This window comes from Ciona robusta, chromosome 5, assembly GCF_009617815.1.
Source record: "Ciona robusta chromosome 5, ASM961781v2".
Lineage (NCBI taxonomy): Eukaryota > Metazoa > Chordata > Ascidiacea > Phlebobranchia > Cionidae > Ciona > Ciona robusta.
The window spans coordinates 6,743,846-6,771,256 of NC_143239.1; the positions used below are offsets into that span (position 1 = coordinate 6,743,846).

A 27,411-nucleotide genomic window follows, 5' to 3' on the forward strand; every position below is an offset into this window, starting at 1 on the left:
CCTCGCGTGGCCGGAAAACGACAGTCGTTATAACACGGGTGTGCACCTCGCGCCAGCTTACGAGTTACCAAGTATGTTACTTTGTGGGTGATTATTTTTTTTTGGATTTTTTTTTTTATTTTTATGTATGGCTGATAATTTGGACAACCCATTAATGACCACTGGGTTGGAGCAATTGCCGTTAAGTGTCTTGCTCAAGGACACATACGCCCACAATGGTAGCAGCGACGAGCCTTCAACCCATTACCTCTGGGTTAGAGGCAGGCGCGCTAACCACTACGCCACGTCGCCGGGTTTTGTGATGTTCATTGTTGAATGCTTTGTAATAAATCATCCACAAACACAATGGTTAAGTATTGTTGGAGCGGCATGCCGCATAACACGGCACGATGGTCCCTGGTTTCACTTAATTATAAAACAATATACTCTTACCCGAGACAGGAGTGCCCACATTAAGTTGCAAAGTGAAATTGGTGACGTAGTTGTTCAGTTAAAACTTCCTACAGCGGAAAATATATATACGGCACATAGTTTGTACAGTTGCAGTTATAGAATGAAGAATTGGCTGCTTTTCGTTGTTTCTTTTTGTTTGGTTGTGATATGCAAAGGACAAGTTACCTGGCATCAACTTGGTACGAACGAGTATTATATAGGCACTGGGTATGCTAACTACCAAGCTGCAGTTAGTGCGTGTACTTCAATGAACGCTACACTTGCTCGCATTAAAACTAAACAAGTTCAAGATTTTGTGCTGGAGAAAATAAAATTGTTCAATCCAGGTATTCATTATTATATAGTTAAGTATACAAAGTTACAAGTGTTTGTTACTTGCAGCTTCGGGCTATTATTACATTGGGTTGACACAAATCGGTTCAAGTTCAACAGGATTCCAGTGGAATGATGGGACGATGGTGACGTCAGGTTATACGAGTTGGGCTCCTGGTGAACCAGATTATGTGGGTGGAAATGAAAATTGCGTCGTGTTGGTTTATGTAATAGGTCTTTCATCGCATGGCAAATGGAACGATCTCGCTTGTTCAGTCAAATGGCGATACATATGTGAACGTAGATTAGGTGAGTAATGTCAGTGTTAACTTTGGTGCATTATAACATAAACCTATTTATCCATCGATTGCGATAACCAAGATTATATTGATTAAAACAACAGTCATAAAGTCATTGGAATTATGCAGCGCATACGTATTTATTTGGCGGGAATTCGCAACACAAACTGACGTCATTGCACCCAGAATACGACAAAACAACGAACAACGATCCACTAGAACCGATGAAGACATGTGAATTCTCAACAATCCATGTTGTCATATACTCATTAGGAAGTATCGTTGGAACGAGTGTCGTATTTATTATTGGAATCTGGATTTACTGTAAGAAACGAAGGTAAGTTGCTAGAATTGAGTTTTAAGATATCGCGACGAACAATTAATTAAACTATTGTTTTAGAAACCATGATATCACTGCACCCCCTCCCCCACAACAAGAGCTGTACCTTGAACCGAGACGTCACTACTATGACATCACAAATCAACGGAATCAAGCGCAGCATGACGTCATTGCACCCCCGCCCCCACAACAAGGGGAGTATCTTGAACCGATACGTCACGACATCAACGATGGTTACGTCACATTTGAACCGAACCAATAGGCAATTGTGACGTCTCGAAACACGTGATGCCAACGAATAACGTCACGTATCTTACTCGGCGATATTTTGTTTACTTTATAAAAGTTAAACCATATCTATGGTTAAACGAGAAACTTCTCTTCTTTTTAGACCACATGCTACCGATGTCATTTAGCTTTTTCTCACATCACCCCGTCTTCTCAACTCTCTGCCCTTTTCTTCTGCACTTAATTAATGCACAAAGTCTTCAGTATATATGACCTATGTTATATTTGTTGAGTGATTAACTTTATCTTTCACCGTTTATTTTACTTGTACAGTTCCGCGTTATACGAAATCCCCGGCGCAGTAAAACAAGCTACAGTGTGCGACTTAAAAAGGAGGTCCTTACTATCATAAGAATTGTTAAACTCATACGCCGGGAATATTTGTTCATAAAACAACCAATGATCGCAATGTTTGTCAACTTCATTCATTTATAGTTGGATATGTTAATTAGTTTAGCCTGACGAGTAATTATCATAGAGTTTTAATAAATGAATGATTGTAACATATTTATCCTCGTGTGGCGGAGCAACGACAGTCGAATACATGCTTGATCACGTCCGCGTATTTTTGCCCAAGGAACGACGTGGGAGGCGTGTGTCGTTGATTACACGATTCTTGCCGAGGTTGTGGCTTGCGTGGTGTATTTCATGCAAGGCAGACATTACAAGGGCTGCAGTTGTGAAGGGAGGGTTAGGACATTATGTTTGTTTAGGTGAGTAGAGAACGGCTGAGTATATTTGGTGAAACTAAGCCACATGCGTTGCTGTAGGGAGTTTTGTATAATGTTTGTATTCTACGCGAAATGTATAAGTTGTTGTTTTGGTGCCTATAGTGTATTCATACACATCATGCTCACTGTCAAGCAACAAGCATAGCTTATAATATGTGACCAACTATATAACATTTAAAAGGAAACGTATATAGGACGATATACTTAATTAGTAAAACTGCCTATGATGTGTACAGTTCACCAAAACCACGGTGGTGGTGTTTAAGTACAGACGAACTTAACGTTGTAAAACGATAAAAGAAGCTTCTTATGCATTACATAGCGATGTGACAGCGCAGCGTCGGCCACGATCGTAGCGTCAGTTCTCATATATCAAGCACGAGTGACTACGAGAGTTGCTTATTTCAATGGTCGGCGTTTTGCAGTCGTTTGATGAAAATGTTAGAGTTTGGTTGATGCGTTTGTTTATTACTAGGTTATTTTGATTAAAAAACGAGTATGTGGCTTTATTTTCAGTAGAAAGATGTGTTTTAGCTGAATAACTTGCCCGCACCGACCGATGAAAAAAGCGTAAGCCGGCGGGAAATCAGGCGCTTAAAGGCGGCGGAGATTTTAGTTTTGACTTGAGCTGGTTGGTCGTCGAGGAATGTGTATGTGATGGGAGAAAACTTGTTTAAGATCGGAGTTTATTTTCTCACCTGCTGCGTTGCTTACTCAGCGATCGCGGATGGCGCGGTGCCTACTTCTAATTCGGATTATGACGTCACAGAAAGAAGCAGAGTAGAAAATTTGAATCTCGTCGATCGCGAGTTTGGAAAATCGAGAATTGGTAAACAAAAATTTCAAGCGAAGTTGTCAAGAATTTCTGCCAATAGCCACTCACTGGGTTTGATTCGAAACTTTACAACCCCGATCCGTACATCAAGAAGGTCAGAGTTAAAAAACTCCATGTTGAGTATCGAACCGTGTGGCGCATGCCTGTGGGAGGATTGTCCATCGGTTGACGCAATGAAACGACATTGTCCTGTCGGGGTTGTTCGTGATAATTGCCATTGTTGCGTCACATGTGCTACAGGTTTGCGGCGGCCTTGTAATTTGACACCTGGGGGTCTACTGCCACCATGCGGCACTGACTTACGCTGTGTGCAGATACAAGAATCAACTGACTTAAACATTGGTAAGATTGTTACATAAAAGTAAAAACTTTACTATGTCCTACGTCATATTTTTCACCATCTCTGGAGGAAGATGGGCAAGTTTAAAATATACCGTTTTGTTATTCATTTCGACTAACTGCAAAGTTAAAAAAATAACTTTTTGTGCGAATTTCAGGTGAATGTGTTTGTACGCAAGATGTCGCTGTTTGCGCCACCGGAAATCGAACTTTTGAGAACCTATGTCACTTCCGGGAAGTCGCCAACCGGTTGCGTGGGGCAAACGTGATAACAATTGTTCACCCTGGACCTTGTCGTACTGGTAAGATAGGTTTTTAAAACAACCTATAACATCATTATCTAAATAATTTGTTATGAATAGTTTGTGTATCCATAATACATAACATAATAATTTTGATGTATAATTGGGTGGGGGAAGATGGGACACCTTTTTATTTCATTTTCCCGTCCCATTTGGTAGTTAACTAAAAGCATTAAAAGAAATATAAAACCGTATCCTCACGACTCCCATAGACCGTTGTTAACTATTTAAAACACGATCAGGATATTTGGATATTATGTGCTAAATGTGTCCCATCTTCTCCCACTCTACTATATATCTTTGAACACGAAAGTAAGCATCAGTTTAATTAAAACAACATGGAGAAAGGAGTTAGCAGCAAAACAAGAATAAGTAAAAGTGTCAAATAAAAGCGTGGCTGCTAAACCCACAAAACAGTATATATATAGTAAAGTTATATATATATGTTAACTTTAATTAAGTATTTAATTAAAACCAATCAATTCGTAAATGGAAGAAAAGTTTACGTAAAGACAATTAGTTGTAAATTATCTTATTTCGGTTTGTTTTTAAAAGACAGACTGTTTTTTTAGTTTCACGTTTCGCAAATAATATGCTTGTTGCTGTTTATTGCGTTTAAAGGGTCATTGAATTGTAAACTATATCTATTATGACGAAAGACACGAACTTTGTGACGTATAGTTTTGAAATTTGAGACAAAGGAATTCCCGCGCATTTTTTAAAAATGTTAACAATTATTAAATCACAATCTTATTTCATCGTCACACATTTCATTACACGTCACAAAGGTTCATTAACACGTCACCTAAACAATTTAGACTACAGTTAATTTGAATTTTCACGGGCCAGCAAGCAGTAATAAGGCATATTGTTTACATTGCATATCTTACCACCGTTTGAGTAATTAAACTCATTTATTAAACCGTCACTTTGGCTTCTTTTTCACCACCTTTTCGCCGCTTAAAAGACTCCGGTTACCGCTTTTAAGAAAGCAATTACCGCGAAGTAAAGTGGGACCAAGGTTTACTTTATAATTAATACGCTTGAAGAAGATTAACGGCAAAGCTCGTGTTACAACTGACAACACACATTGGCTGGTTTGGTCTTCAAGGCTTTTCTTCTTTCTCATTTGTCTTAATTTTGATACTCGATATGAATTAAATTATACTGTATTGTAGGTTTAGCAGCCACGTTTTTCTTTGACACTTTTACTCAAGTAGTTTTACCAGTTGCGTATTTAACCGAAGGTTCAACTAATACCGTTTTGTTGCCATTTTTTTTTTCGTTGTATTAAATTAAGTAGCCCTAATCTTTGTTACTGTATTTAAGGAGCTAAGACAAATTATTGTGTGTTATGTTATGTAGTTAATACCAGTGTTTTGTCTCGGTCTGCAATAGCAACAAATCTAATGATAAACTGTTTGCTTATATATGCGCATGTATCACTTTAGCTATTAATCTTAAACACATACGTTTATGAAGGAGTGGTAATGGACCAACTCTGGCCCAAGCCGCGAGCATATAGAACGCAATATAAGATAATAGGGTGGGTGAGGATGGGACACCTTTTCAATCTATTTTTTCTGTTCCATTTAGTAGTAAACAAAAAATTATAAAACCGTATCCTCGCGACTCAATCAGGATAATTGGATATTAAGTGCTAAGGATGTCCCGTCTTCCCCCTACCCTACCATAATATATTACTTTATAAAAGTTAGCTAAATCGTAGCTTTATCTAAAATATAAAAAAATGACTGTAATCCTCTTATCTTGAACCTTTATAAGACGGTTGCGTTCCTGCGACGTGAGTCAGTCTTTGTAACATGTTGCCATACGGCAAGACACTATCATGGTCAAACAATCATAACGTTCAATAGCCCTTTTATCGTGAACGTTTATAAGACGGCTGCGTTCCTGCACCGTGAGTCAGAACTTGTTGTCTCTAATTCTTCCATATAACAACGGAATGAATTATTTGCTTTCGTTTTTGTTCCGTTCGATTAACGTTGTCTTCCGTTCGTGAATGATATTCGAGACCGTGTAGTTTGTACAGGGGCTTCGGGCAAATGTGTAGTCACGCATCAAGGGGGCTGCGGTTGGTGTTGACAGTAAAGTTGTTCAAGTGTGACTAAGTGCTTGCGACCTTTGCCTGCTGTGATCGGTGTACATCTGGTATGGGCTCCTATTTAAAACAACGTTAACGGTTAAGGTTATTGACTGTCATTTATAAGGGAGAGGTCTTCAGTCAGGCGAACCTGGCACATGGGACGCAGGTATCACCTAATAAAATCTATTTTATGTCTATAAACCGCCTCCGTGGTGTCTAGACTTTAGATCTAGATGGTAGCACTCCGGGTGTTGGGGTAATAGACCTACATCCCAGGTCTCAGGTGTGCCTCACTAAACACCTCACCCTTATAGAATAGAATCTCTATTATAAGTGACGATAAAAAGCGGGTCTTGGTGTTAGCACCCTGGGTGTTTGGGTTATTAAAACTTTAATAATTTCAATATAGAGAGCATTCTGTTAGTGAAAGGCACACCTGGGGCGTGTAATATCTTATTGCCCCCCAGTTTACTACCACATCACTGAAAGGTTATAAACGCATATTTAACCTTTCAACTTCCACTGTAAAAAGTATAAAAATGGAAATTGCCCACAATTTTCTTTTGTTAAAACCCTTGCATTAAAATTTAGAGAAACCGGTCTATTCATTCAATAAGGTTGTAATTTTATTCTTTTGTAAGAAACAGCTGTGACTTACGGTGTGACTTACGGAAGAGTCTCATTACAAAGTTGTCAACCGCATATTACTTACCGTTGCCCCGTCTCTAGATTCGGTATATGTGGCATAGAACAGCGGTGTTGAACATAGTAATTTTAGGACTTTTTACCGGTTGCCTGTAAGAGATTTCGTTAGCCGTGTGGTCTTATTCATACACTCAGCAGCTCGACTGTGGATATGGGAGTGGAAACCATAAATAAGTCAGTCAAGTTCCCACCCACAAGGATATAAATGACCAAACCAACTAAAAGTCATGTCTGCTTATCCACACACTTGCAAATATGTCACTCAAAAATGACTATTTTCGGCGTGACGCTTAAACATAAATGACCCACATCGAAGTTCGCCTCCAATCTATATATGGTACGAGACATCCTATTAGAGGTGAAGGAACGGGCTATTTGGCTGTGAAGTATGTTAAGTGAACTTCGAGTACTTTAGCTCGTCGTCTTACTGCTGCAAACCTATTATGGTTAACTGACTCAAGTAGTTATGTTATGTCTATATAACCGCTAAATATTACGTCATCTGGGTTGGATAGTTGTGAGAATAAGCGGTTAATGAAATAACTTCGCGCACCTGTTTTTTCGCGATCAAAGCCGGAATTTCATTCAAGAACGACCCACGAAATTTAATAAACCATTTATGAGTTTGTACAGTTTTTATTAAAACATATATTAGGGTGGGGAAGTTGGAACACCTTTTCAACCTATTTTCACATTTAGTAGTAAACAAAGAACATTCGAATAATTTCAAAACCGCATCGTCACGACTCCCATAGACCGTTGTTAATAGTTTAAAACACGATCAGGATGTTTGGATATTATGTGCTAAAGGTGTCCCGATTTCCCACACTCTACTATATTATGTTGATATGTTTATAACTGTGGATTAAGATAAATACGATTAGCATATATTAGTGTGGGGCAAGATGGGTGACGTTAGCACATAATATCCCATATTGTCTTGTAATGTTTTTAACAATTAACAACCCTCTTTTAGATTTGTAAGAATACGGTTTTATATTGCTTTGAATGTTCTTTATTTACTAGTAAATTGGGGCAATAAAATAGAATGAAAACATGGACAATCTTACCTATAGTGAATTTACTATGTATGAGTCATCTAGCTTTTCTCAGAAAATTTAAAACAAGAAACCAGTACTTCCAAACACGGCGCGACCCAAATGCACATTTTGCTCCGTTTGGAAAATACCTTATTTGTCGTTAGTTCTGATTGACTACGACACTAAATGGCCGTGACCGAATGCTTTACTTTATTTATTTTGTCACCGAGATTAATATATTCCTCGCCTTGATACACAGCCAGGATAACCACCGCATGCCGCCTGCGTGCACTGTGTGTGTTTTGATCAACAACAACTCGGCGCAATTTAACTAACCCTACTAGACAATTGTGGCGTGGGAAATGTTGTCCAATATTACCAAAGTGGTTTTGGAGCATAGTTAAGCGTACATTAACGGCCGGGAACACGGTTTTTGTTATCTTAATAAATATTTTGGTTTATTACCTTTTTTTCTAATTATATTGTACTGTGGAGTAAGGTGGATATCGTATAAGCGCCTTATATACCATATTTTATAATCGTGTTTTAAACATTAACCGACTTTTTGGAGACGTTACTACCAAACGGGGCGATAAAAACGAACGAAAATTTATAACATCTTACCCCAACCTACTATATTGTCAAAATTTGCGTTTAATTTAATTGAAAATATAAAATTTTATTGTTTTTTTTTTCAGTTCCCAAAATAAAGTTTCCACCAAATGACGTCATTGTTGCTCCTGGAGAGATTGCGTCATACAGATGTGAGGTCACCGGGTTTCCGCTTCCAGAAGTACGATGGAAGAGAAAGCTGACGTCATCAAGCGATGACGTAGAAGATTCTTTGCCGGGTTTCAACTCCAATATTATAACACAGGTTAAATAAGGGCTTACTAGACATTTCAAGGGTTACAAGGGCCACAACTGTGGGTGTATATGTCCTTGGACAGGACACTTAACGGCAATTGCTCCAACCCAGTGGTCACTCATGGGTTGTCTAAATTATCAGCTATACAGAAAAACAATCACCCACAAAGCTACATATGTATTTACTCCAAAGCGGGCATGGGGTGTATGAAGCAGAACACCCCTTTTACAAGACTGTCATTTTCTCACCATGCGAGGATAAATAAGTTACATGTATTCATTGTCTGAATTATCAGACATACAGATAAAAGAAATTGGCAATTAAATTTTATCATTGGCAATCTTAACCAAAAACACGTAGGAGCAATTGCTTGAACCCAGTGCCCACTAATCAGGTCTCCAAATGTTTGGCCATATATAACAACAAACAAAGAAAAAAATCAAAAGATGTGACGTCACAATTTTAACTTTTACCCCAGATAAGAGGCGGGCCAGACAGACACCAGTTGACCACGTGGTTGACTGTGGATGGTGTGACATCATACGACGCTGGAAGTTACGTTTGCGAAGCTTCCAATGACGTAGGCATCGTGAAAAGTGAAGCAGTTTTGACTATTACCTGAATTACAGGGATTTTTTGTAAGTAATGTGTGTTAATTGTATCTCTGTGTGTTGGGGTAATAGACCTACATCCCAGGTCTCAGGTGTGCCTCACTGAAGACCTCACCCTTATAGAATAGAATATCTATTATTGAGTGACTATAAACTGCCTCAGTGGGGTCTAGATGGTAGCACCCTGGGCGTTGGGGTAATAGACCTACATCCAAGGTCTCAGGTGTGCCTCACTGAAGACCTCACCCTTATAGAATATAATTTCTATTATTGAGTGACTATAAACTGCCTCAGTGGGGTCTAGATGGCAGCACCCTGGGCATTAGGGTAATAGACCTACATCCCAGGTCGCAGGTGTGCCTCACTGAAGACCTCACCCTTATAGAATATAATCTCTATTATTGAGTGACTATAAACTGCCTCAGTGGGGTCTAGATGGCAGCACCCTGGGCATTAGGGTAATAGACCTACATCCCAGGTCGCAGGTGTGTGATATACCCTAACGTATGTCGCTGTCGAACATTGGCATAAAGAACTAAACAAAACAGAGATATACAAACGTTACTTTGAATCTTCTGCAGGAACATCTACTGCACCAAATGATTTACAGGTCACTGGTTCGAAGTTTACCTCAGGTTCAAGATTGAAGAAAAAGTAAACTAAGCTGGTGCACCCAGAGACCCAGAATCATATAATTTATTTATTTTATGCATAACGTGCAAAAATACGTTTTAAGAAAACGATTAATTCTAATTCGTACATATTACTTATTTTTGTTCAAACAAAAAAAAAACATTTTTTTCTTGCATCTATTTTTGACACCAAGCGCTTAAACTTGAATGGTATGAAGTATTTGTGTCATAAAACTTCTTCTTCATTTATCTTTACTACAACTTTGAAAACGAGTAACAAAATCAAATATTTTACGAAATGAAAAGTAGTCCTACTCCCCCAAAAAGCGCAACTATGTGATCTCTATGATTGATTCAAAATTTTAAAGTAAAATTGCGACAATTTAAAGCTTTCAAAAGTTCTTGCGCAAAGAGTAGTAATTGCTGTAACCCAAAGGACATAACTGATGTAAAGACCTTGGAATATTGTTGTATTGTCAGTTTATTGTGCGTTTTGTATTGTCAGGCGCACATGTCATTTTGTTTACAATGTTCTGGTATGCTACGCCCATAGTTTGTTCCACGCACAATAATTAACTAATTCATGGGTTCAAGGCTCGTTGCTGCTACCATTGTGGGCGTATGTGTCCTTGGGCAAGACACTTAACGGCAATTGCTCCAACCCAGTGGTCACCAATGGGTTGTCCAAATTATCAGCCATACATAAAAATAAAAAAAATCCAAAAAAGTAATCACCCACAAAGTAACATACTTGGTAACTCAAGCTGGCGCGAGGTGCACACCTGTCGTTTTCCGGCCACGCGAGGATAAAGTAAGTTACATTCATTCATTCAACAATGAAATTAAATTAAGTGGGATTTCCTAAGTAGTGTGAAAGAGTTCTTACATATGACATTTTATCTTTATGATCTGTATATTATATAATAATGAAAACATGCATCAAATTATTAGCACATAACAGCTGAGTTCAGTGATAACTGGTTGTGATAGTTATGGATATGGTAGTTTTTTTCCCAAGGAAACTTCAATTTCTTCGCTTAGACTGTTTACTTGTTAGTAGATTTTCGCTTGGGAAAAGTTTATTTTCTTAACTTCCGTTTCTCTTAGTAATTGTTTTTATCGCTGGTTTCATTTTTTAAGCTTAGATTGTTCGCATAGCAATATTATTTTGCTGAGTTTGTTTTTGTTAAATTTCGGTTCTCTTAGTTGTTTTTTTGCTGAGTTCGTTTTTTTCTAGCTTTCCACTCCCCTTAGTCGTCCACCCCTGGTTTAATCTTGATTGATTTTCGCTGCCGATCCACTTTTGCGTACAAGCTTATGTCGTTCACAGCGTCGTCTTCCAACACATCAGGTGGGGGAGGGAGTGTGTAGTGATCCTCCATTCCTTCCCCACACGAGAAGTCGCTATCAAAAGATAAAAAACTTACGATTTCTCTTCGTTTTTTCTCAGATATGCTTGAATACATCCCGTTGTCCCCAGTGAATGATGTCATATTTGGTTCATTTTCTTCTTGAAGGCCCGGCACTTCATCGTAAGTGACCTCATTTTCTCTTTCTTTGTCATTTGATTCTAGAATACCAATTGTTACCAAAGCTGTATTATGTTGAAGGGTGTTACTTTACTGTTACAACTTTGGTTAAGTTTCCCTAGGTTGTGCCTTTTTTCCCAATTGGGTATCTGTTATGTTTACTATTTGCAGTTTGTCCCTGTTTATTACATATGTAATACCTTCAATATTTTCAGCTACTTCAGGTTGTTTTTCTTTCATTTCAACTTCAACCTGTTCAATTCTGTATCATAAGAGTAATTGTTGTTGATTATATTAACCATTGTTGTTTTCAGTTTGATTATGTCACAAACCTTATTTTTGATGTTTTCTTCAAAAAATGAAGCAGCAAAAAGGTTTTGCAGATTACAGACAGAGCACCTCCAACGCATAGTAGTGTGTAGAAAGCATTGAACGCAGAAACATCTGCAAATAAACTTACATAAAGTCCCACACGCATAAAACAGCGGCGGTAGGCCTTTGCATGTATTCATGTTTTAAAATACAGATTTCATGCCTTTGTGTATGACATTGCAACTAAAAACAAGAAAGCGGCAAATTGTTGTGGTAGGTTGAGCCAAGCGACAATAATTTAAACTACAAAAAGTTGTAATATTTTGTGCTCTTCTTTATTTTGTTATTTATAATTTACTTATTTTTACTGGCTATAAATCTATTTTAAAACCATTTTTGGTGTTACTTACTTGCTATAAGAGTATTTTGAGTTGTAACTTACAAGTTATTTGAGATCTGGTGCTTGTCTCTACTGTAGGTGTTCCTGAGGCGTTGGTTAAATTGAAACCTTCTGTTTGTTGCCCCCATGTTGAAAATCCACTTTCAGTTGAAACTTCAGGGGTTTCTGAATCTGTTTCATCTTCTGGTGTTTGTGTTGTTTGTTCCATACTTGTTCTTTCTGCTGTTTTTATAAAGTAAAGTTTATTAATATACCACAAGTTTAATGATATATTCTGTTTCATACACGAAAAGGTGAACATTTAGTTTTTATTCTTGGATCTTTTATATTCTTAAGGCTTTTGTAAGAAGTTGTTAATTGTTCAATACTAGGGGATTTAGCTGCTAAGGGTGTTTCATTTTACCCCAGAGTAAGGTACTATGATATATGTGCATTCCCTCTCATAGAAAGTGCAATGATGGGTGCCAAACTTTTTAAATTTAGGGGAAGCAGGAATAGTTAGATGCATATTATGAAACAAATTTGTTTCAACTTAACAATACATTGCAGAAAATCCTAGGGTACGCCTGTCATCCTTGCCACCCCATGTTTGGTGCCTATGGTTGCTATGATACCTGGTCTTTCACAAATGTATCCTTCCGCTTCTGTGCAGTTCATAGCAGTCCAAGTGTTAGTGGAATTCCATTTAATTTGCACACAATTCCCAGCAGTGTTATTGCTGATTATTTCACCCCACAGTGTGTGGTTTATATAGAATATTCCACCTTCACTCAAGTTGGAAGTCGAGTTTGAGTTATTACAGTTCACTGCCAGGTTTGTCTGTTGGACTTAATTGTATATATATATATCATTAAGATGTTGTTTATTGGGCCCTGTATCAATTTTTGGAAACAGATGTTCGACTTCCTGTTCAGACTCCAGTATCTGGGTTGGATGACATTCAATAAAAAAGGAAAATGCCTTTTTTTCTTATTATCTATTTGGAGTTTTTTTTATTGTTTAACGTGTCACCATTTTTTCCTTCTACTGAATAGGACGTGGAAATGCCTGTTAGCAAAATTCTTGACGCAAAAACTAAAATACAAGTGTAATACTCCAGGCAGCAACAATGTATATTAAGGTGTAAGAAGGTATAGAAGTTTCAGTGTAAGAATTTGTAAAATATTTTTGTTACTCTAAGTTGTCACTTTGTAAACCTTTAATTTTCCGAATTGAAGTCAAAATATATATTTGTTGTGTAGACAATCTTTAAGCCTATTGAGCTGAATCTACAATTATAACTTTTCCGTTCAAACTCCCTTTTTGAAGTACCATCCAGTGCTTATTAATTTAAAAAGTTTTTAAAATAGTTTTGCTTTTAAAGTCATTTTTTTCAGTCTGCGTAAGTCCTTCATTTCAACAATGTGTATCTTTGGACTCAAACATGCGTATTAGTGTAAGAATATGCATCAGAAGTTATATATAAAATTATCGCGAAAGGATATTTTCACTAGAGTTGCCCTGTTACTACAAAATTAACTTACTTGATTCACTTGTAAGAATATGTGATCTAAAATCTTGAACTTGTTTAGTTTTAATGCGAGCAAGTGTAGCGTTCATTGAAGTACACGCACTAACTGCAGCTTGGTAGTTAGTGCATGTTCTATTTGTTTGAATATAAAACTCCTGCGTGTCTTGTGTATGCCATTTTCCTTCAGTTAGGGCCGCCCACATCAGAAATAAGAAGACAATATACTTATTCATCTTTTATGAGTTTCTATAATTTATCCTCTGACAAATTAACTACAAATAACACATATGTATATAAGTAACACATATATTTATATATATAACTCAACACATACATATATATATAACATATAAACATACAACATACATATATATATATATATATAACACTTAACGCGTAAATATATAAGATTTCTACAGTATAATAACAGGTATAACATACATACATAACACATCTATAAATAACTATCCAACAAACAAAAGACATTAGACACACATATATATATATATATATATATATAACACTTAACACATAAATAAATAACACATATATACAGTACAACATATGGTATACTGTATAACACAACCTCACTTCTTTGTATGTTGACTACAAAGCAGGAACTTAACAACAGGACAATCCACCCACATCCCAATCCACCCACATCCTAACTCCACATCTTCAAGACATGTATACACACCTGCACGCTTACTCATGCCTTAGTTAAACTAACAACAAAGTTTTTAATGTAGCTTATTTATTTGTTAAAAACACAACTTCATAAAAAAGGGATTTTTTTAACACTCATTAAATTTTTTACAAATATTTAAAAAACTTATTTATGTAATACAAAACAAACACATTTTTCAGACAAAAACAATCATTTTTTTGGTCAAAACTAGCAATTTTTATAGATGATCAAATATTTATCAAATATTTGATTTGTTATAACATGTTTGTCTAGTTGGTTTATTTTTATTGTGCGCCAAAGTTTAAATGCAAGGACGTGAACAGCGGGTTAACAGTATATGTTCTTTGCCAGCCATGGCACTGTTGGTTAACGCGCATGCCTTTGACCAGTGGTCACTGATGGGTTGTCCAAATTGTCAGTTTACAGAAAACAGTCAGAAAACAGGGCACGAGGTGTATGAAACAGAACACCATGTTATAACGACTGTCGGTCCTCGCCATGCGAGGATAAATAGGTTACATATGTGGTAACTTGTAAGCGGGCACAAGGTGTATGAAACAGGACACCCGTGTTGAAGGCCTATCGTTTTCGGCCACGCGAGAATAAAGCATTCTTTCTGTTGATGCCAAAGATTGTGAATCTTTTTACAATCAGCCCTGTATGTCCATATTGTAGATCTCATTATCTGGAATTGAAGCCAAATTTAATGTTGTAACTTCAAACATACTTTGTATATTTACCAACAAGCTGACGGTCGTTTTGAAGCTCGATTGCATTCCCTTGTTTTTTATCTTGACCAAAGTTTTGGATCCTGTGGTGTTATTGCCAATATATTATTATTATAAACCTTCTTTTGGTAAAAAATAATAAAAAAGCTACGTTAACGTCAGTCTTTTTCTGTCAATTGCTGATTACGAAAAAACATTGTTTTTAAAAAATTAATTAAATTGGGGTGTATAAAGGCCCTAAATGGTGTTGTGTTGTTTTTAATTTTTGTTAAAGTCTTGAGTGACATTGTTTAAAAACAGTCACACACTCACACTTATTGTCGTCAAACATTGGGAGCATTATTGAAGAATTGGATAAATACAATATAGAATATACTTTGGCTCTGCTTGTTTATATAGACATATAAAAGTAAGGTAAAAACAGAAAAATACTACAATTGACACAAGGTGTATAAAAGAGAACACCCGTAATATAAAGACTGTCGTTGTTTCGCCAGCGCAAAGATAAAGCAAGTTACATTCGTTCATTTTAAAGTTATCTCACCTTTTAGTTTTGTAACAATACATCATTATAAGCCCAATAATAAGCATTACTATTACAACAACTATTCCTATGATGTAATAATATGTTGGGCTTGATGATGTCACAGATGCGTTTGTCATTGTCTGTGTATTTACTTCCTGTGTTGTTGAAGTGTATGTGACATCAGTTGTTGTTTCAATGCTTGAACTAATGGGCTTAAATGGCCTTTGACAAATATATCTTCCCGGATTATTGCATTTATAATCATTCCACTGGTATGTTAGGTCAGTATATGGGTTGCCATGCAATGTACCAATCTGTACACATTCTTGTTCTTTTTTGTTAGGCTCATTCCCTCTCCAGTTGGTGTAGTTCATATTTGACCCATCATTCCATTGGAAATCTGTTTCAGCTGGCCCGGTCCGCTTTAAACCAATGTAGTATGAGAAATAAGATTTACCTTTAAAAAACATTGTTTGATTGACCTTTTTTAATGCCATGTTATAGTGGTTAGAGTAGACCAGAGGATACCGAATTCAAGGCTCAAATCTGCCATCATTGTGGCATATGTGTCCTTGGGCAAGTCACTTAACAGTAATTGCTCCAACCGTGTGGTCACTAATGGGCTGTCCAAATTATCAACTATACAGAAAACAACAATCACCCACAAAGTTGCATACGCGGTAACTCGTAAGCAGGCACGAGGTGTATGAAACAAAACACCCGTGTTGTAACGACTGTCGTTGCCCCGCCATGCGAGGATAAATGAGTTACATACGTCCAAACGTAGTAACTCGTAAGCGGGCAAGAGGTGTATGAAACAAAGCACCCGTGTTATAAAGACTGTTATTGCCCAATAAATTCATTGAACCTTGTTTACCTCTGGTTTGATTTATCTTCCCAACTAGGAAATCTTGAACTTGTTTAGTTTTAATGCGAGCAAGTGTTGCGTTCATTGAGGTACAAGCACTAACTGCAGCTTGGGAATCTTTAATTTTCTCGCCATCATATATGAAATATTGGTTTGTGCCAAGTGAATACCATATATCTTGTGCATGAACAAACCACGGTAAACTAAACAAAACGATTGTAACACAGAGCTGCATCTAAATTGTTGACATCCATATAATATATCAGTGTGAGCATTAGTTGGAGATACACCTCATGCTCATGTGTCTTCGTATATACACCAGACACCCATGGTGTATCCATACACCTCATGCTCACAGTCCAGTTATAACATGGGTGTCTTCTTATGCACCAGACACCCATGGTGTATCCATACACCTCATGCTCACTGTCAAGTTATAACATGGGTGTCTTCTTATACACCAGACACACATGCATATACAATATGTCAATCTAAGATATACATACAACATCTTCCATTTGATTCCCATCTATAAGTCCTGCCTTTACGAAGCCTACTTTGCAATCTTTACTACAGTACAAGCTACACACACCGACGTCACAATAGCGCTGTTGCTACCACCTTTCACTTTTTAAGTTACCAAGCTCACGTTTTTTTAAGGCAGGAAATTAGCTCATCTAAGTTTATAAGGAAGTACCCTTGTTGGAGTATACAGGTTTACACGCTGCTACAATGTAGGTCTGTACCCTAGCAAATGTATAGTTAGCATACAATATTCCATACTATATATTACAGTGGTGTGGGGGAAGATGGGACACTTTTTAACTCGATTTTCTCGACCCATTTAGTAGTAAACAATGAATATTCAAATAATTATGAAACTATATCCTCACGACTTATATAGACCGTTGTTAATTGTTTAAAACACGATCAGGATATTTGGATATTATGTGCTAAAGATGTCCCATCTTCCCCCACCCTACTATATATTCGTTTTATTTTACCCTGTAAGTTATGACACGTATGTGTAGAGACATTTCGTGTTAATGTGAACTGTATCAGCGTATATTTTCACACTTGTAGATTGGGTCGGATTAACGCTGGCGTATCCATAGTACTCGATCATTACTTTACCTATAAATGAACATAAATTGACAAACACTGCAATCATTGGTTATTTATGAACAAATATTCAAGCTCGGGATATGGGTTTTTCGCAAGACCCACACTGTAGCTTGTTCTATTGCGCTGGACCTAAATATTGTTCCCAATGTAGTAAATTGTCAATTTGTAAGTAGCGGTTTTACCCTGGGTGTTAGAGTAATAGACCTACATCCCAGGTCTCAGGTGTGCCCCACTTAAGACCTCACTCTTTTAGAATACAGTCTCTATTATTGAGTGTCCATAAACTGCCTCATTGTTGTCTAGACGGTAGCACCCTGGGTGTTTGGGTAATAAACCTAAATCCCAGATGTGCTTCTCTGAAGACCGTGCCCTTGCAGAATTCCATTAGCAATCCATATAAACAGTTCTGGGGGAAAGGGCATTTCCCGATTTACTGGGCTAGAGTTTCGTCGGTTATGACATTTGCCCATTTCCTGTTGCTCCAATGCCTCTCTATGGCAGTTCTGGGTTTTCAGAATCATCAATTGATTCGTACGCCCTTTCCGTTGAGTGCGACGCCTCACTGGTGCGTCGTGGCAATGGCTGCAAATATCCGTCATCTGAAGGGTTCGTGAACACTGGGTCATAACCGTCGCCATGATCTGGAAGGATCGGTTCAAGATGCAGCTCTTGTTGTGGGGGAGGGGGTGCAATGACGTCATTTTTTCTAAAACAGAAGTTTAATTAATTGTTGGTCGCGATATCCTAAAACTCAGTTCTAGCAACTTACCTTCGTTTCTTACAGTAAATCCAGATTCCAATAATAAATACGACGCTCGTTCCAACAATACTTCCTAATAAGTATAGGACGACATGGATTGTTGAGAATTCACATTTTGCTCTCATTTGTTCTAGTGGATCGTTGTTTGTTGTTGTTGTGGAGGCCCTCTGTGTGTCTCTTGGTGTTTGTTGTTGGGTCGTTGTGTCTTTTTCTGTGTGCAATGACGTAATTTCGTTTCTTTTAAATTATAAATGCTTGGTGTGACTTTTATGACGTCATACTCAACGCGCAGGTTATCCCGCGGCACACCGGATACAGAGCACTGGTTTAGGTAATGGTTTATATTTACGTTGTTAGAACTACAGCAGAATAAACAGCCACGCTTTTCCATATATTCACCCATAGACTGTTTTAACGGCTGTTGTTTTAATCAATATAATCTTGGTTATCGTAATCGATGGATAAATAGGTTTATGTTGTTAACGGTAATCCAGTGGTTTCCAAACGAAGGGTGATTTCCTACCAGGGAATTATAATTGTGAGGGGGAAATTTGATTAGAATATCGACTGTAAAAGTCCACAGGATAAAAGGTGTGGAACCACTGGGGTAAACCTGTATTACTTTATTATAAACCAAAAGTTAACACTGACATTACTCACCTACTCTACGTTCACATATGTATCGCTCAGTCCAGGAACAAGGCGCATCATTCCATTTGTCACGGTCTTTATAAATGAACGTATAGTAAAGTACGACGCAATTTTCATTTCCACCCCAATTATTTGGTTCGCCAGAACGCCATTTCGTATAACCTGACGTCACCATCGTCCCATCATTCCACTGGAATCCTGTTGAACTTGCATCGATTCGTGTCAACCCAATGTAATAATAGCCCGAAGCTGCATGTAACAAACACTTGTAACTTTGTATACTTAACTATATAATAATGAATACCTTGATTGAACAATTTTATTTTCTCCAGCACAAAATCTTGAACTTGTTTAGTTTTAATGCGAGCAAGTGTAGCGTTCATTGAAGTACACGCACTAACTGCAGCTTGGTTCTTAGCATATCCAGTGCCTATATAATACTCGTTCGTACCAAGTTGATGCCAGGTAACTTGTCCTTTGCATATCACAACCAAACAGAAAGAAACAACGAAAAGCAGCCAATTCTTCATTCTAACCGCAACTGTACAAACTGTCGTGCCGTATACTGACTGCAAATTTGTTACAGCTATGTTTTTACACCATATAATATAAGCAATGCCTAAGATTCAAAAACTTAAAACTATAAAGCTGCGATGACCAACACTCTGAACAACCAAGCCAATGATTAACCAACATGCCAATCCTTATCGAGACTGAGTAAAAAGCCGGTACAGTTACTCTATTTGGATAAGAGTTGCGATGCCATTTAGGAGAAACAAATATAGTAGGGGGGAAGATAGGACACGTTTTCATTTTATTTTCTTGTCCCATTTGGTAGTAAACAAAGAACATTTAAAGTATTATAAAACCGTATCCTTACGACTCCCATAGACCATTGTTAATTGTTTGAAACACAATTAGGATATTTGTTATTATGTGCTAAAGGTGTCCCATCTTTCCCCACCTTCCTATATAGTAGATTTGAGGAAGACGGGATCCTTAAGCAAATATTGACCAATATTTTCAAAATCAAAATACATGACGGTTTTTAGATGATATCACGAATTAGTATTATACCTTTATTATTTGACAACGGATTATTATTGGAATCCGGAATCAGGAAATATGGGATACGGTCTTATCCCACCATGCTGTATGTATATAGTCCTGTGGGGGGGAAATGGAACACCTTTAGAACATAACATTTGGGGGGAAACAGTATGGTGGGGTAAGATGGGACACCTTTAGAACATAATATCCAAATATCCTGAGCGTGTTTTAAACAATTAACAACGGTTTATGGGAGTTGTGAGGATACGGTTTTATAATTCTTTGAATGTTCATTGTTTACTACTAAATAGGACGAGAAAAGAATAAAAAAAAAGAATTATAAAACTGTATCCTCACCACTCCCATAGACCATTGCTAATTGTTTAAAACACGATCGGAATATTTAAATATTATGTGCTAAGGTGTCCCATCTCTCCCACCCTACTCTATATTTGTTATATACAGTGGTGTGTGATAATATGGATAAAGTTAGAACAATATATCCCATACTATATGTGATATTTTAATTTACACTATACGTTATGACACGTTGGAGACATTTCGTGTTTATGTCAAAAGTACAGCGTAGATTTTTAACTCTTATAGATTGGGTCGGATTAACGTTGGCTTATCCATATACAAACCATACCCTTTTATTAGACATTGTACTATTTAATAATATCTGGCGGAACGGTTACCGCGCATGTCTCCTGCCCAGAGGATAGGGGTTCGACGTTGCTACCATTGTGGGTGTATGTGCTATTGGGCTGACCTCTTTAACGCGGCAGCTTATTCAAGCCGGTGGTTCCTTATGCGTTGTCTAAATTGTCAGTCATACAGAAACACAATCATCCAATGTTACATATACGTGGTAACTTGTAAGGTGGCCAAGGTGTATGAAACACAACACCCGTGTTATAACGACTGTCGTTGCCCCGCCATGAAAGGATAAATAGGTTACATACGTGGTAACTCGTAAGCTGGTACCAGGTGTATGAAACAGAACACTCAAGTTAAAACCAACGTTAAACGACTGTCGTTACCCGGACACGCTAGGATTAATAAATTACATTTGTTCAATAAGGTCGTAGATAATTTATTCGGGTCATATTTTGATAAATATCTCTGAAGCTATGACGTACCAATCTATATAGGTACCAGTTTATATACAGCAGATCACTTGTATATACGCGCAGTATGCAGCTATACGTTTTATGGCAGAGCTATAAATGAAAAAGCTAAAGACATCGGTAGCATGTGGTTTAAAAAGGAGAGAAGTTCCTCGTTTAACCATAGATATGGTTTAACTTTTATAAAGTAAACAAAATATCGCCGAGTCAGATATTCGTTGGAATCACGTATGGCGTAACCATTTTCATTATCGTGACGTATATAGGTTCAAGATACAGGCCTTAATTGTTGGGGGGAGGGGGTGCAGTGACGTCATGTTGTGCCTGATTCTGTTGATTTGTGACGTTATAGTAGTGACGTATCGGTTCAAAATGCAGCCCTTGTTGTGGGGGAGGGAGTACAGTGACGTCATGTTGCACCTGATTTTGTTGATTTGTGATGTCATAGTAGTGACGTATCGGTTCAAAATGCAGCCCTTGTTGTGGGGTAGGGGTGCAATGACGTCATTGTTTCTGAAACAATAGTTTATTTAATTGTTCGTCGCGATATCCTAAAACCCAATTCAAGCAACTTACCTTCGTGTCTTACAGTAAATCAAGATTCCAATAATAAATACGACACTCGTTCCAACAATACTTCCTAATGAGAACATGACGACATGGATTGTTGAGAATTCACATTTTGCTCTCATTTGTTCTAGTGGATCGTTGTTTGTTGTTGTTGTGAAGGCCATCTGTGTGTCTGTTGGTGTTTTGTCGGTACTCTGTGTGTCTGTTGTTGTTTGTTGTTGGGTCGTTGTGTCTTTTTCTGGGTGTAATGACGTCATGTAGTTTCTTTCAAATTACAAACGCTTTGCGTATAGTTTAGGTAATTGTTTATATTTACGTTGTTAGAACTGCAGCAGAATAAACAGCCACGCTTTTCCATATATTCACCCATGGCCTGTTTTAAAACGACTGTTGTTTAATCAATATAATCTTGGTTATCGTAATCGATGGATAAATAGGTTTATGCTGTTAAAGGTAGTCCAGTGGTTTTCAAACGAAGGGTAATTCCCTACCGGGAGAAAATTTTGCAATTTGCAGGAGGTATTCAGTTCCCCCAATAAAATTAAGTTTGTCCCACGCTGGTTTTCACATACATATTTTAACCAAGCATTACTCACCTACTCTACGTTCACATATGTATCGCCCATTCGCTGAACAAGGTACATCGTTCCATTTGCCATGCCATAAAGAACTGATGGTTGCATAAACCAGCTCGACGCAATTTTCGTTCCCACCCCTATTATTTGGTTCACCAGAACGCCATTTCGTATAACCTGACGTCACCATCGTTCCATCATTCCACTGGAATCCTGTTGAACTTGAATCGATTCGTTTCAACCCAATGTAGAAAACTGCCCGTATGACACCTGCAAGTAACAAACACTTGCAACTTTGTATACTTAACTATAATAATGAATACCTTGATTCAACAATTTTAACTTCTCCATCAGAAAATCTTGAACTTGTTTAGTTTTAATGCGAGCAAGTGTAGCGTTCATTGAATGACACGCACTAACTGCAGCTTGGTAGTTAACCCTAACACCAGTGTAAATATAATACTCGTAACCAAGTTGATGCCAGGTAACTTGTCCTTTGCATATCACAACCAAACAGAAAGAAACAACGAAAATCAGCCAATTCTTCATTCTAACCGCAACTTTATTACAGATATGACTATTGGTAGCATCTATAATATAAGCAATGCAGAAGAATTAAAACTGAGGAAATTATTACTGTAGCCACATTGTTAGTTGTAAAACTACAAACGGGAACAAACTCTGAGACTCCCTCCAAAGCTTACCCTAAACATAACATAATTTTTCTTTCCTTAATATAACACAAAATCTCTTCGAAAACGAAAGCGAAGATCATGTTATTTAAAGAACGAGGAGAAGGGAATCAACGCAGCCAAACAACAATTGCTAAAACGCGCTATGGGTAAACGGTGTGGAAAAGAGCATCAGATAAAAAGCGTGGCTGTTGAACCCGAACGTGAGTATTCTGTTGAATCCAAGCGTAGCTTTTTTACCCGAGCCTGCTCGATAACACCGTAGTGGCTTGATGCAACCGAAACTGGCAGGGACATGTCAACGTTAACAAGCTGGAACGGTCAAAGTAAATCTTTTTTTATAAACAACAACAACAAGAATAACTGTTCGACGAAAAAGGATCTATATGACCAGCACTATAACCGTGCTCAAAAAGACCGCAATTTGAGGTCAGCTTAGGCATATGGCGGGCTTTTACGAGCCCTTGCCCGGCCGCTATGCAAGATTTTGCCCGATACTATGTGACTTACGGATAATGGAATATAGGATACAGTATGGTGGGGTAAGATGGGACACCTTTAGCACATAATGTCCAAATATTCCGACAATGTTTTAAACAATTAACAACGGTCTATGGGAGTCGTAAGGATACGCTTTTATAATTCTTTGAATGTTCTTTGTTTACTACCAAATGGGACGATAAAAGAATAAAAGGTGTCCCATCTTCCCCGACCATACTATATGTAAAGTTACGATGGTATATATGATATATATAGTTACGGATGGTGGTATGTAATTGCCCATACCGACCTTACACCAAGGTGTCTACAATTACACACAAGTTATCACGTTTATCGAAACTTACTGTTTGTTATTTAATTGTGCATAACTGTTTAAATCTAGAGTTTATTGTTTTGCTGTTTCTCTTCGTCAATCAGTTAAGAACGCCCCGCATTGTTGTCGCCTTCCAGCAGAAATCGTGAGACGCGCGCGTTGATTATGATTGTCACAGTAGTAACTCTGGTCTATACAATGGTTAGTTTAGAGTGAAAGACACAGGCAGTGAGAATGAATACGCATTGTTAAACCTTAATGGATCTTCCTTCGGTGAGTCTGTGTTTTATGATATTGTAACGTGTTCATATAGTGGGGGGGAGATAGGACACCTTTTCATTCTATTTTCTGGTCTCATATGGCAGTAAAAAAGAACATTCAAAGGTGGGGGGAAGATGGGACACTTTCAGCACATAATGTCCGAATATCCTGATCGTGTTTTAAACAATTAACAACGGTTAATGGGACTCGTCAGAGAACGGTTTAATATTTTTTTAAATGTTCTTTATTTACTACCAAATGGGAGGGGAAAACAGAATGAAAAGGGTGTCTCATCTTCCCCCACCCTGCTATATATTGTATTTAACAGTGCAAAATGTATATTCTGTTTAATGTAGTAAACGATTTAGACGGCGCAGTAAAGTAACGTTGGGCTGTGGGGTAAGATGGGATACCGTTAGAACATAATATCCCATGTTTCCCAATCGTGTTTTTAACAATTAACAACGTTGTTATAAAGTAGCGGGCCACGGTTGTATATTTCTGTAAATATTCAATGTTTACCCTAATATATCACACTGTTTAAAGCGCAAGCACTGTAACTGTAGGATACCGGGTTTAAAACTCAATGCTGCTACCATTATGCGTGTTTGTCCTTATATGTGCGGGACGCTTATCGGTGTACTCGTGTTATAACTCTGGGTTTCAGCTTTGCAATGCAGGAATAAATAGCGTTCGTATTTTATTTTAATGTTAGCCATTTACAATGGTATTTACACACAGCAGCGTAAAAGTACATGATCATTGCTTTAACTAAATGAATGAAGTTGACAAACATTGCGATCATTGGTTGTTTTATGAACAAATATTCCCGGCGTATGAGTTTAACAATTCTTATGATAGTAAGGACCTCCTTTTTAAGTCGCAAACTGTAGCTTGTTTTACTGCGCCGGGGATTTAAAAACACTTCGTATAAAGGACAGATAGTTGGGTAGTCGGGGTGATGTGAGAAAAAAGCTAAATGACATCGGTAGCATGTGGTCTAAAAAGAAGAGAAGTTTCTCGTTTAACCATAGATATGGTTTAACTTTTATAAAGTAAACAGAAAAAGTCAGATACGTGACGTTATTCGTTGGCATCACGTGTTTCGACACGTCACATTCGCCTATTGTTTCGGTTCAAATGTGACGTAACCATCGTTGATGTCGTGGCGTGTCGGTTCAAGATACAGCTCTTGTTGTGGGGGAGAGGGTGCAATGACGTCATGGTTTCTAAAAAAAAAGTTGAATTAATTGTTCGTCGCGATATCTTAAAACTCAATTCTAGCAACTTACGTTCGTTTCTTACAGTAAATCCAGATTCCAATAATAAATACGACGCTCGTTCCAACAATACTTCCTAATGAAGACATGGCGACATGGATTGTTGAGAATTCGCCCGATGTCTTCATCTGTTCTAGTGAATCGTTGTTTGTTGTTGTTGTGAGGGCCCTCTGTGTGTCTGTTGTTGTTTTTTCGGTACTCTGTGTGTCTGTTAAAGTTTTGCCGGTACTCTGTGTGTCTGTTGGTGTTTTGTCGGTACTCCGTGTGTCTGTTGGTGTTTTGTCGGTACTCTGTGTGTCTGTTAATGTTTTTTCGGTACTCTGTGTGTCTGTTAATGTTTTTTTGGTACTCTGTGTGTCTGTTGGTGTTTTGTCGGTACTCTGTGTGTCTGTTAATGTTTTTTCGGTACTCTGTGTGTCTGTTGGTGTTTTGTGGGTACTCTGTGTGTCTGTTGGTGTTTTGTGGGTACTCTGTGTGTATGTTGTTGTTTGTTGTTGGGTCGTTGTGTCTTTGTCTGGGTGCAATGACGTCATTTAGTTTATTTTAAATTACAAACGCTTTGCGTATAGTTTAGGTAATTGTTTATATTTACGTTGTTAGAACTACAGTGGAATAAACAGCCACGCTTTTCCATATATTCACCCATAGACTGTTTTATAACGACTGTTGTTTTAATCAATATAATCTTGGTTATCGTAATCGATGGATAAATAGGTTTATGTTATTATGCACCAAAGTTAACACTGACATTACTTACCTAATCTACGTTCACATATATATCGCCTATTCCATGAACCACTTAAATCGTTCCATTTACCATGCCATGAATGACCGATTGCATAATACGTCTCGACGCAAATTTCAATCCCACCACCATAATCTGGTTGACCAGGAGCCCAACTCGTATAACCTGACGTCACCATCGTCCCATCATTCCACTGGAATCCTGTTGAACTTGAACCGATTCGTTTCAACCCAATGTAGAAAGCTTTCCATACTTCACCTGCATGTAACAAACACTTGTAACTTTGTATACTTGACTTTACTATAATGAATACCTGGATTCAATTTTATCTTCTCTATCAAAAAATCGGTAACTTGTTTAGTTTTAATGCGAGCAAGTGTAGCGCCCATAGAAGTACACGCATTAACTGCAGCTGAATAGTTAACCCCCACACCAGTATATATATAATACTCGTTCGTACCAAGTTGTTGCCAGGTAACTTGTCCTTTGCATATCACAACCAAACAAAAAGAAACAACGAAAAGCAACCAATGCTTCATTCTAAACTGCAACTGTACAAACTATCGTGCCGTTTATTGACTGGCGGTGTAGGAAGTTTTAACTCAACAATTACGACACAAATTTCACTTTGCAACTTAATGTGGGCACTCTTGTCTCGAGTGAAAGACTACTATATTTTATAATTTGGGTAAAACCGCGAAAAATTCGTTCGGTCGAAGATCAATATAGAACCGTATAGATCAGCAACAGTCGTTATAACACGAGTGTTCTGTTTCATACACCTCGTGCCACTTAAAAGTTACCACGTATGCAACTTATTTATCCTCGCATGGTGGGCAACGACAGTCGTTATAACACAGGTGTTCGGTTTCATACACCTCGTGCCGCTTACAAGTTACCACGTATGTAACTTATTTATCCTCGCATGGCGGGCAACGGCAGTCGCTATATAACACGGGTGTTCTGTTTCATACACCTCGTGCCCGCTTACAAGTTACCACGTATGTAACTGATTTATCCTCGCATGGTGGGCAACGACAGTCATAATAATACGAGTGTTCTGTTTTATACACTTCGTGCCCGCTTACAAGTTACCACGTATGTAACTTATTTATCCTCGCATGGCGGGCAACGGCAGTCGCTATATAACACGGGTGTTCTGTTTCATACACCTCGTGCCCGCTTACAAGTTACCACGGACGTAACTTATTTATCCTCGCATGGCGGGCAACGGCAGTCGCTATATAACACGAGTGTTCTGTTTCATACACCTCGTGCCCGCTTACAAGTTACCAGGTATGTAACTTATTTATCCTCGCATGGCGGGCAACGACA

General features: G+C 37.8%; 7 protein-coding genes across 10 annotated transcripts; 2 read left to right on the forward strand and 5 right to left on the reverse strand.

The window, feature by feature from the left end:
- The first annotated feature begins 760 nt into the window (after positions 1–760).
- Positions 761–3,070, forward strand: LOC149736116 (uncharacterized). The gene is made up of 3 exons (XM_089879339.1): positions 761–1,074; positions 1,251–1,401; positions 1,465–3,070. The coding sequence occupies exons 1-3, from the start codon at positions 909–911 to the stop codon at positions 1,664–1,666; spliced, it is 519 nt and encodes a 172-aa protein (XP_089735465.1). The 5' UTR covers positions 761–908; the 3' UTR covers positions 1,667–3,070.
- LOC149736117 (insulin-like growth factor-binding protein 7) lies at positions 2,932–10,250 on the forward strand. 3 transcript variants are annotated; one of them, XM_089879323.1, is made up of 5 exons: positions 2,932–3,600; positions 3,756–3,899; positions 8,450–8,628; positions 9,098–9,257; positions 9,709–10,250. In XM_089879323.1, the coding sequence occupies exons 1-4, from the start codon at positions 3,081–3,083 to the stop codon at positions 9,239–9,241; spliced, it is 987 nt and encodes a 328-aa protein (XP_089735449.1). In that variant the 5' UTR covers positions 2,932–3,080; the 3' UTR covers positions 9,242–9,257; positions 9,709–10,250. The 3 variants fall into 3 exon arrangements, with proteins under 3 accessions (XP_089735449.1, XP_089735450.1, XP_089735448.1); XM_089879324.1 differs by having other exon boundaries at positions 9,841–10,250; XM_089879322.1 differs by having other exon boundaries at positions 2,933–3,600; positions 9,812–10,250.
- Positions 9,812–13,846, reverse strand: LOC149736118 (uncharacterized). The gene is made up of 6 exons (XM_089879319.1): positions 13,627–13,846; positions 12,718–12,930; positions 12,146–12,325; positions 11,724–11,835; positions 11,592–11,653; positions 9,812–11,432 (listed from the first exon to the last, which is right to left on the reverse strand). Exons 1-6 carry the CDS (start codon positions 13,844–13,846, stop codon positions 11,113–11,115), a joined length of 1,107 nt encoding a protein of 368 aa, XP_089735445.1. The 3' UTR covers positions 9,812–11,112.
- Positions 13,847–14,565: 719 nt separating this feature from the next.
- LOC149736119 (C-type lectin lectoxin-Phi1-like) lies at positions 14,566–16,748 on the reverse strand. Of its 2 annotated transcripts, none has more exons than XM_089879334.1 (4): positions 16,424–16,748; positions 15,574–16,012; positions 15,042–15,112; positions 14,566–14,986 (listed from the first exon to the last, which is right to left on the reverse strand). In XM_089879334.1, the coding sequence occupies exons 1-4, from the start codon at positions 16,656–16,658 to the stop codon at positions 14,952–14,954; spliced, it is 780 nt and encodes a 259-aa protein (XP_089735460.1). In that variant the 5' UTR covers positions 16,659–16,748; the 3' UTR covers positions 14,566–14,951. The 2 variants fall into 2 exon arrangements, with proteins under 2 accessions (XP_089735460.1, XP_089735461.1); XM_089879335.1 differs by having other exon boundaries at positions 16,433–16,747.
- Positions 16,749–16,941: 193 nt separating this feature from the next.
- On the reverse strand, positions 16,942–19,745 carry LOC149736120 (uncharacterized). Its single transcript, XM_089879330.1, has 4 exons — positions 19,264–19,745; positions 18,969–19,208; positions 18,318–18,519; positions 16,942–18,254 (listed from the first exon to the last, which is right to left on the reverse strand). Exons 1-4 carry the CDS (start codon positions 19,487–19,489, stop codon positions 18,041–18,043), a joined length of 882 nt encoding a protein of 293 aa, XP_089735456.1. The 5' UTR covers positions 19,490–19,745; the 3' UTR covers positions 16,942–18,040.
- Positions 19,746–21,080: 1,335 nt separating this feature from the next.
- Positions 21,081–22,877, reverse strand: LOC149736121 (uncharacterized). The gene is made up of 4 exons (XM_089879340.1): positions 22,608–22,877; positions 22,306–22,554; positions 21,716–21,947; positions 21,081–21,652 (listed from the first exon to the last, which is right to left on the reverse strand). Exons 1-4 carry the CDS (start codon positions 22,831–22,833, stop codon positions 21,388–21,390), a joined length of 972 nt encoding a protein of 323 aa, XP_089735466.1. The 5' UTR covers positions 22,834–22,877; the 3' UTR covers positions 21,081–21,387.
- Positions 22,878–24,738: 1,861 nt separating this feature from the next.
- LOC149736122 (uncharacterized) lies at positions 24,739–26,833 on the reverse strand. Its single transcript, XM_089879320.1, has 4 exons — positions 26,390–26,833; positions 26,089–26,334; positions 25,344–25,845; positions 24,739–25,280 (listed from the first exon to the last, which is right to left on the reverse strand). Exons 1-4 carry the CDS (start codon positions 26,613–26,615, stop codon positions 25,175–25,177), a joined length of 1,080 nt encoding a protein of 359 aa, XP_089735446.1. The 5' UTR covers positions 26,616–26,833; the 3' UTR covers positions 24,739–25,174.
- Positions 26,834–27,411: the final 578 nt, after the last annotated feature.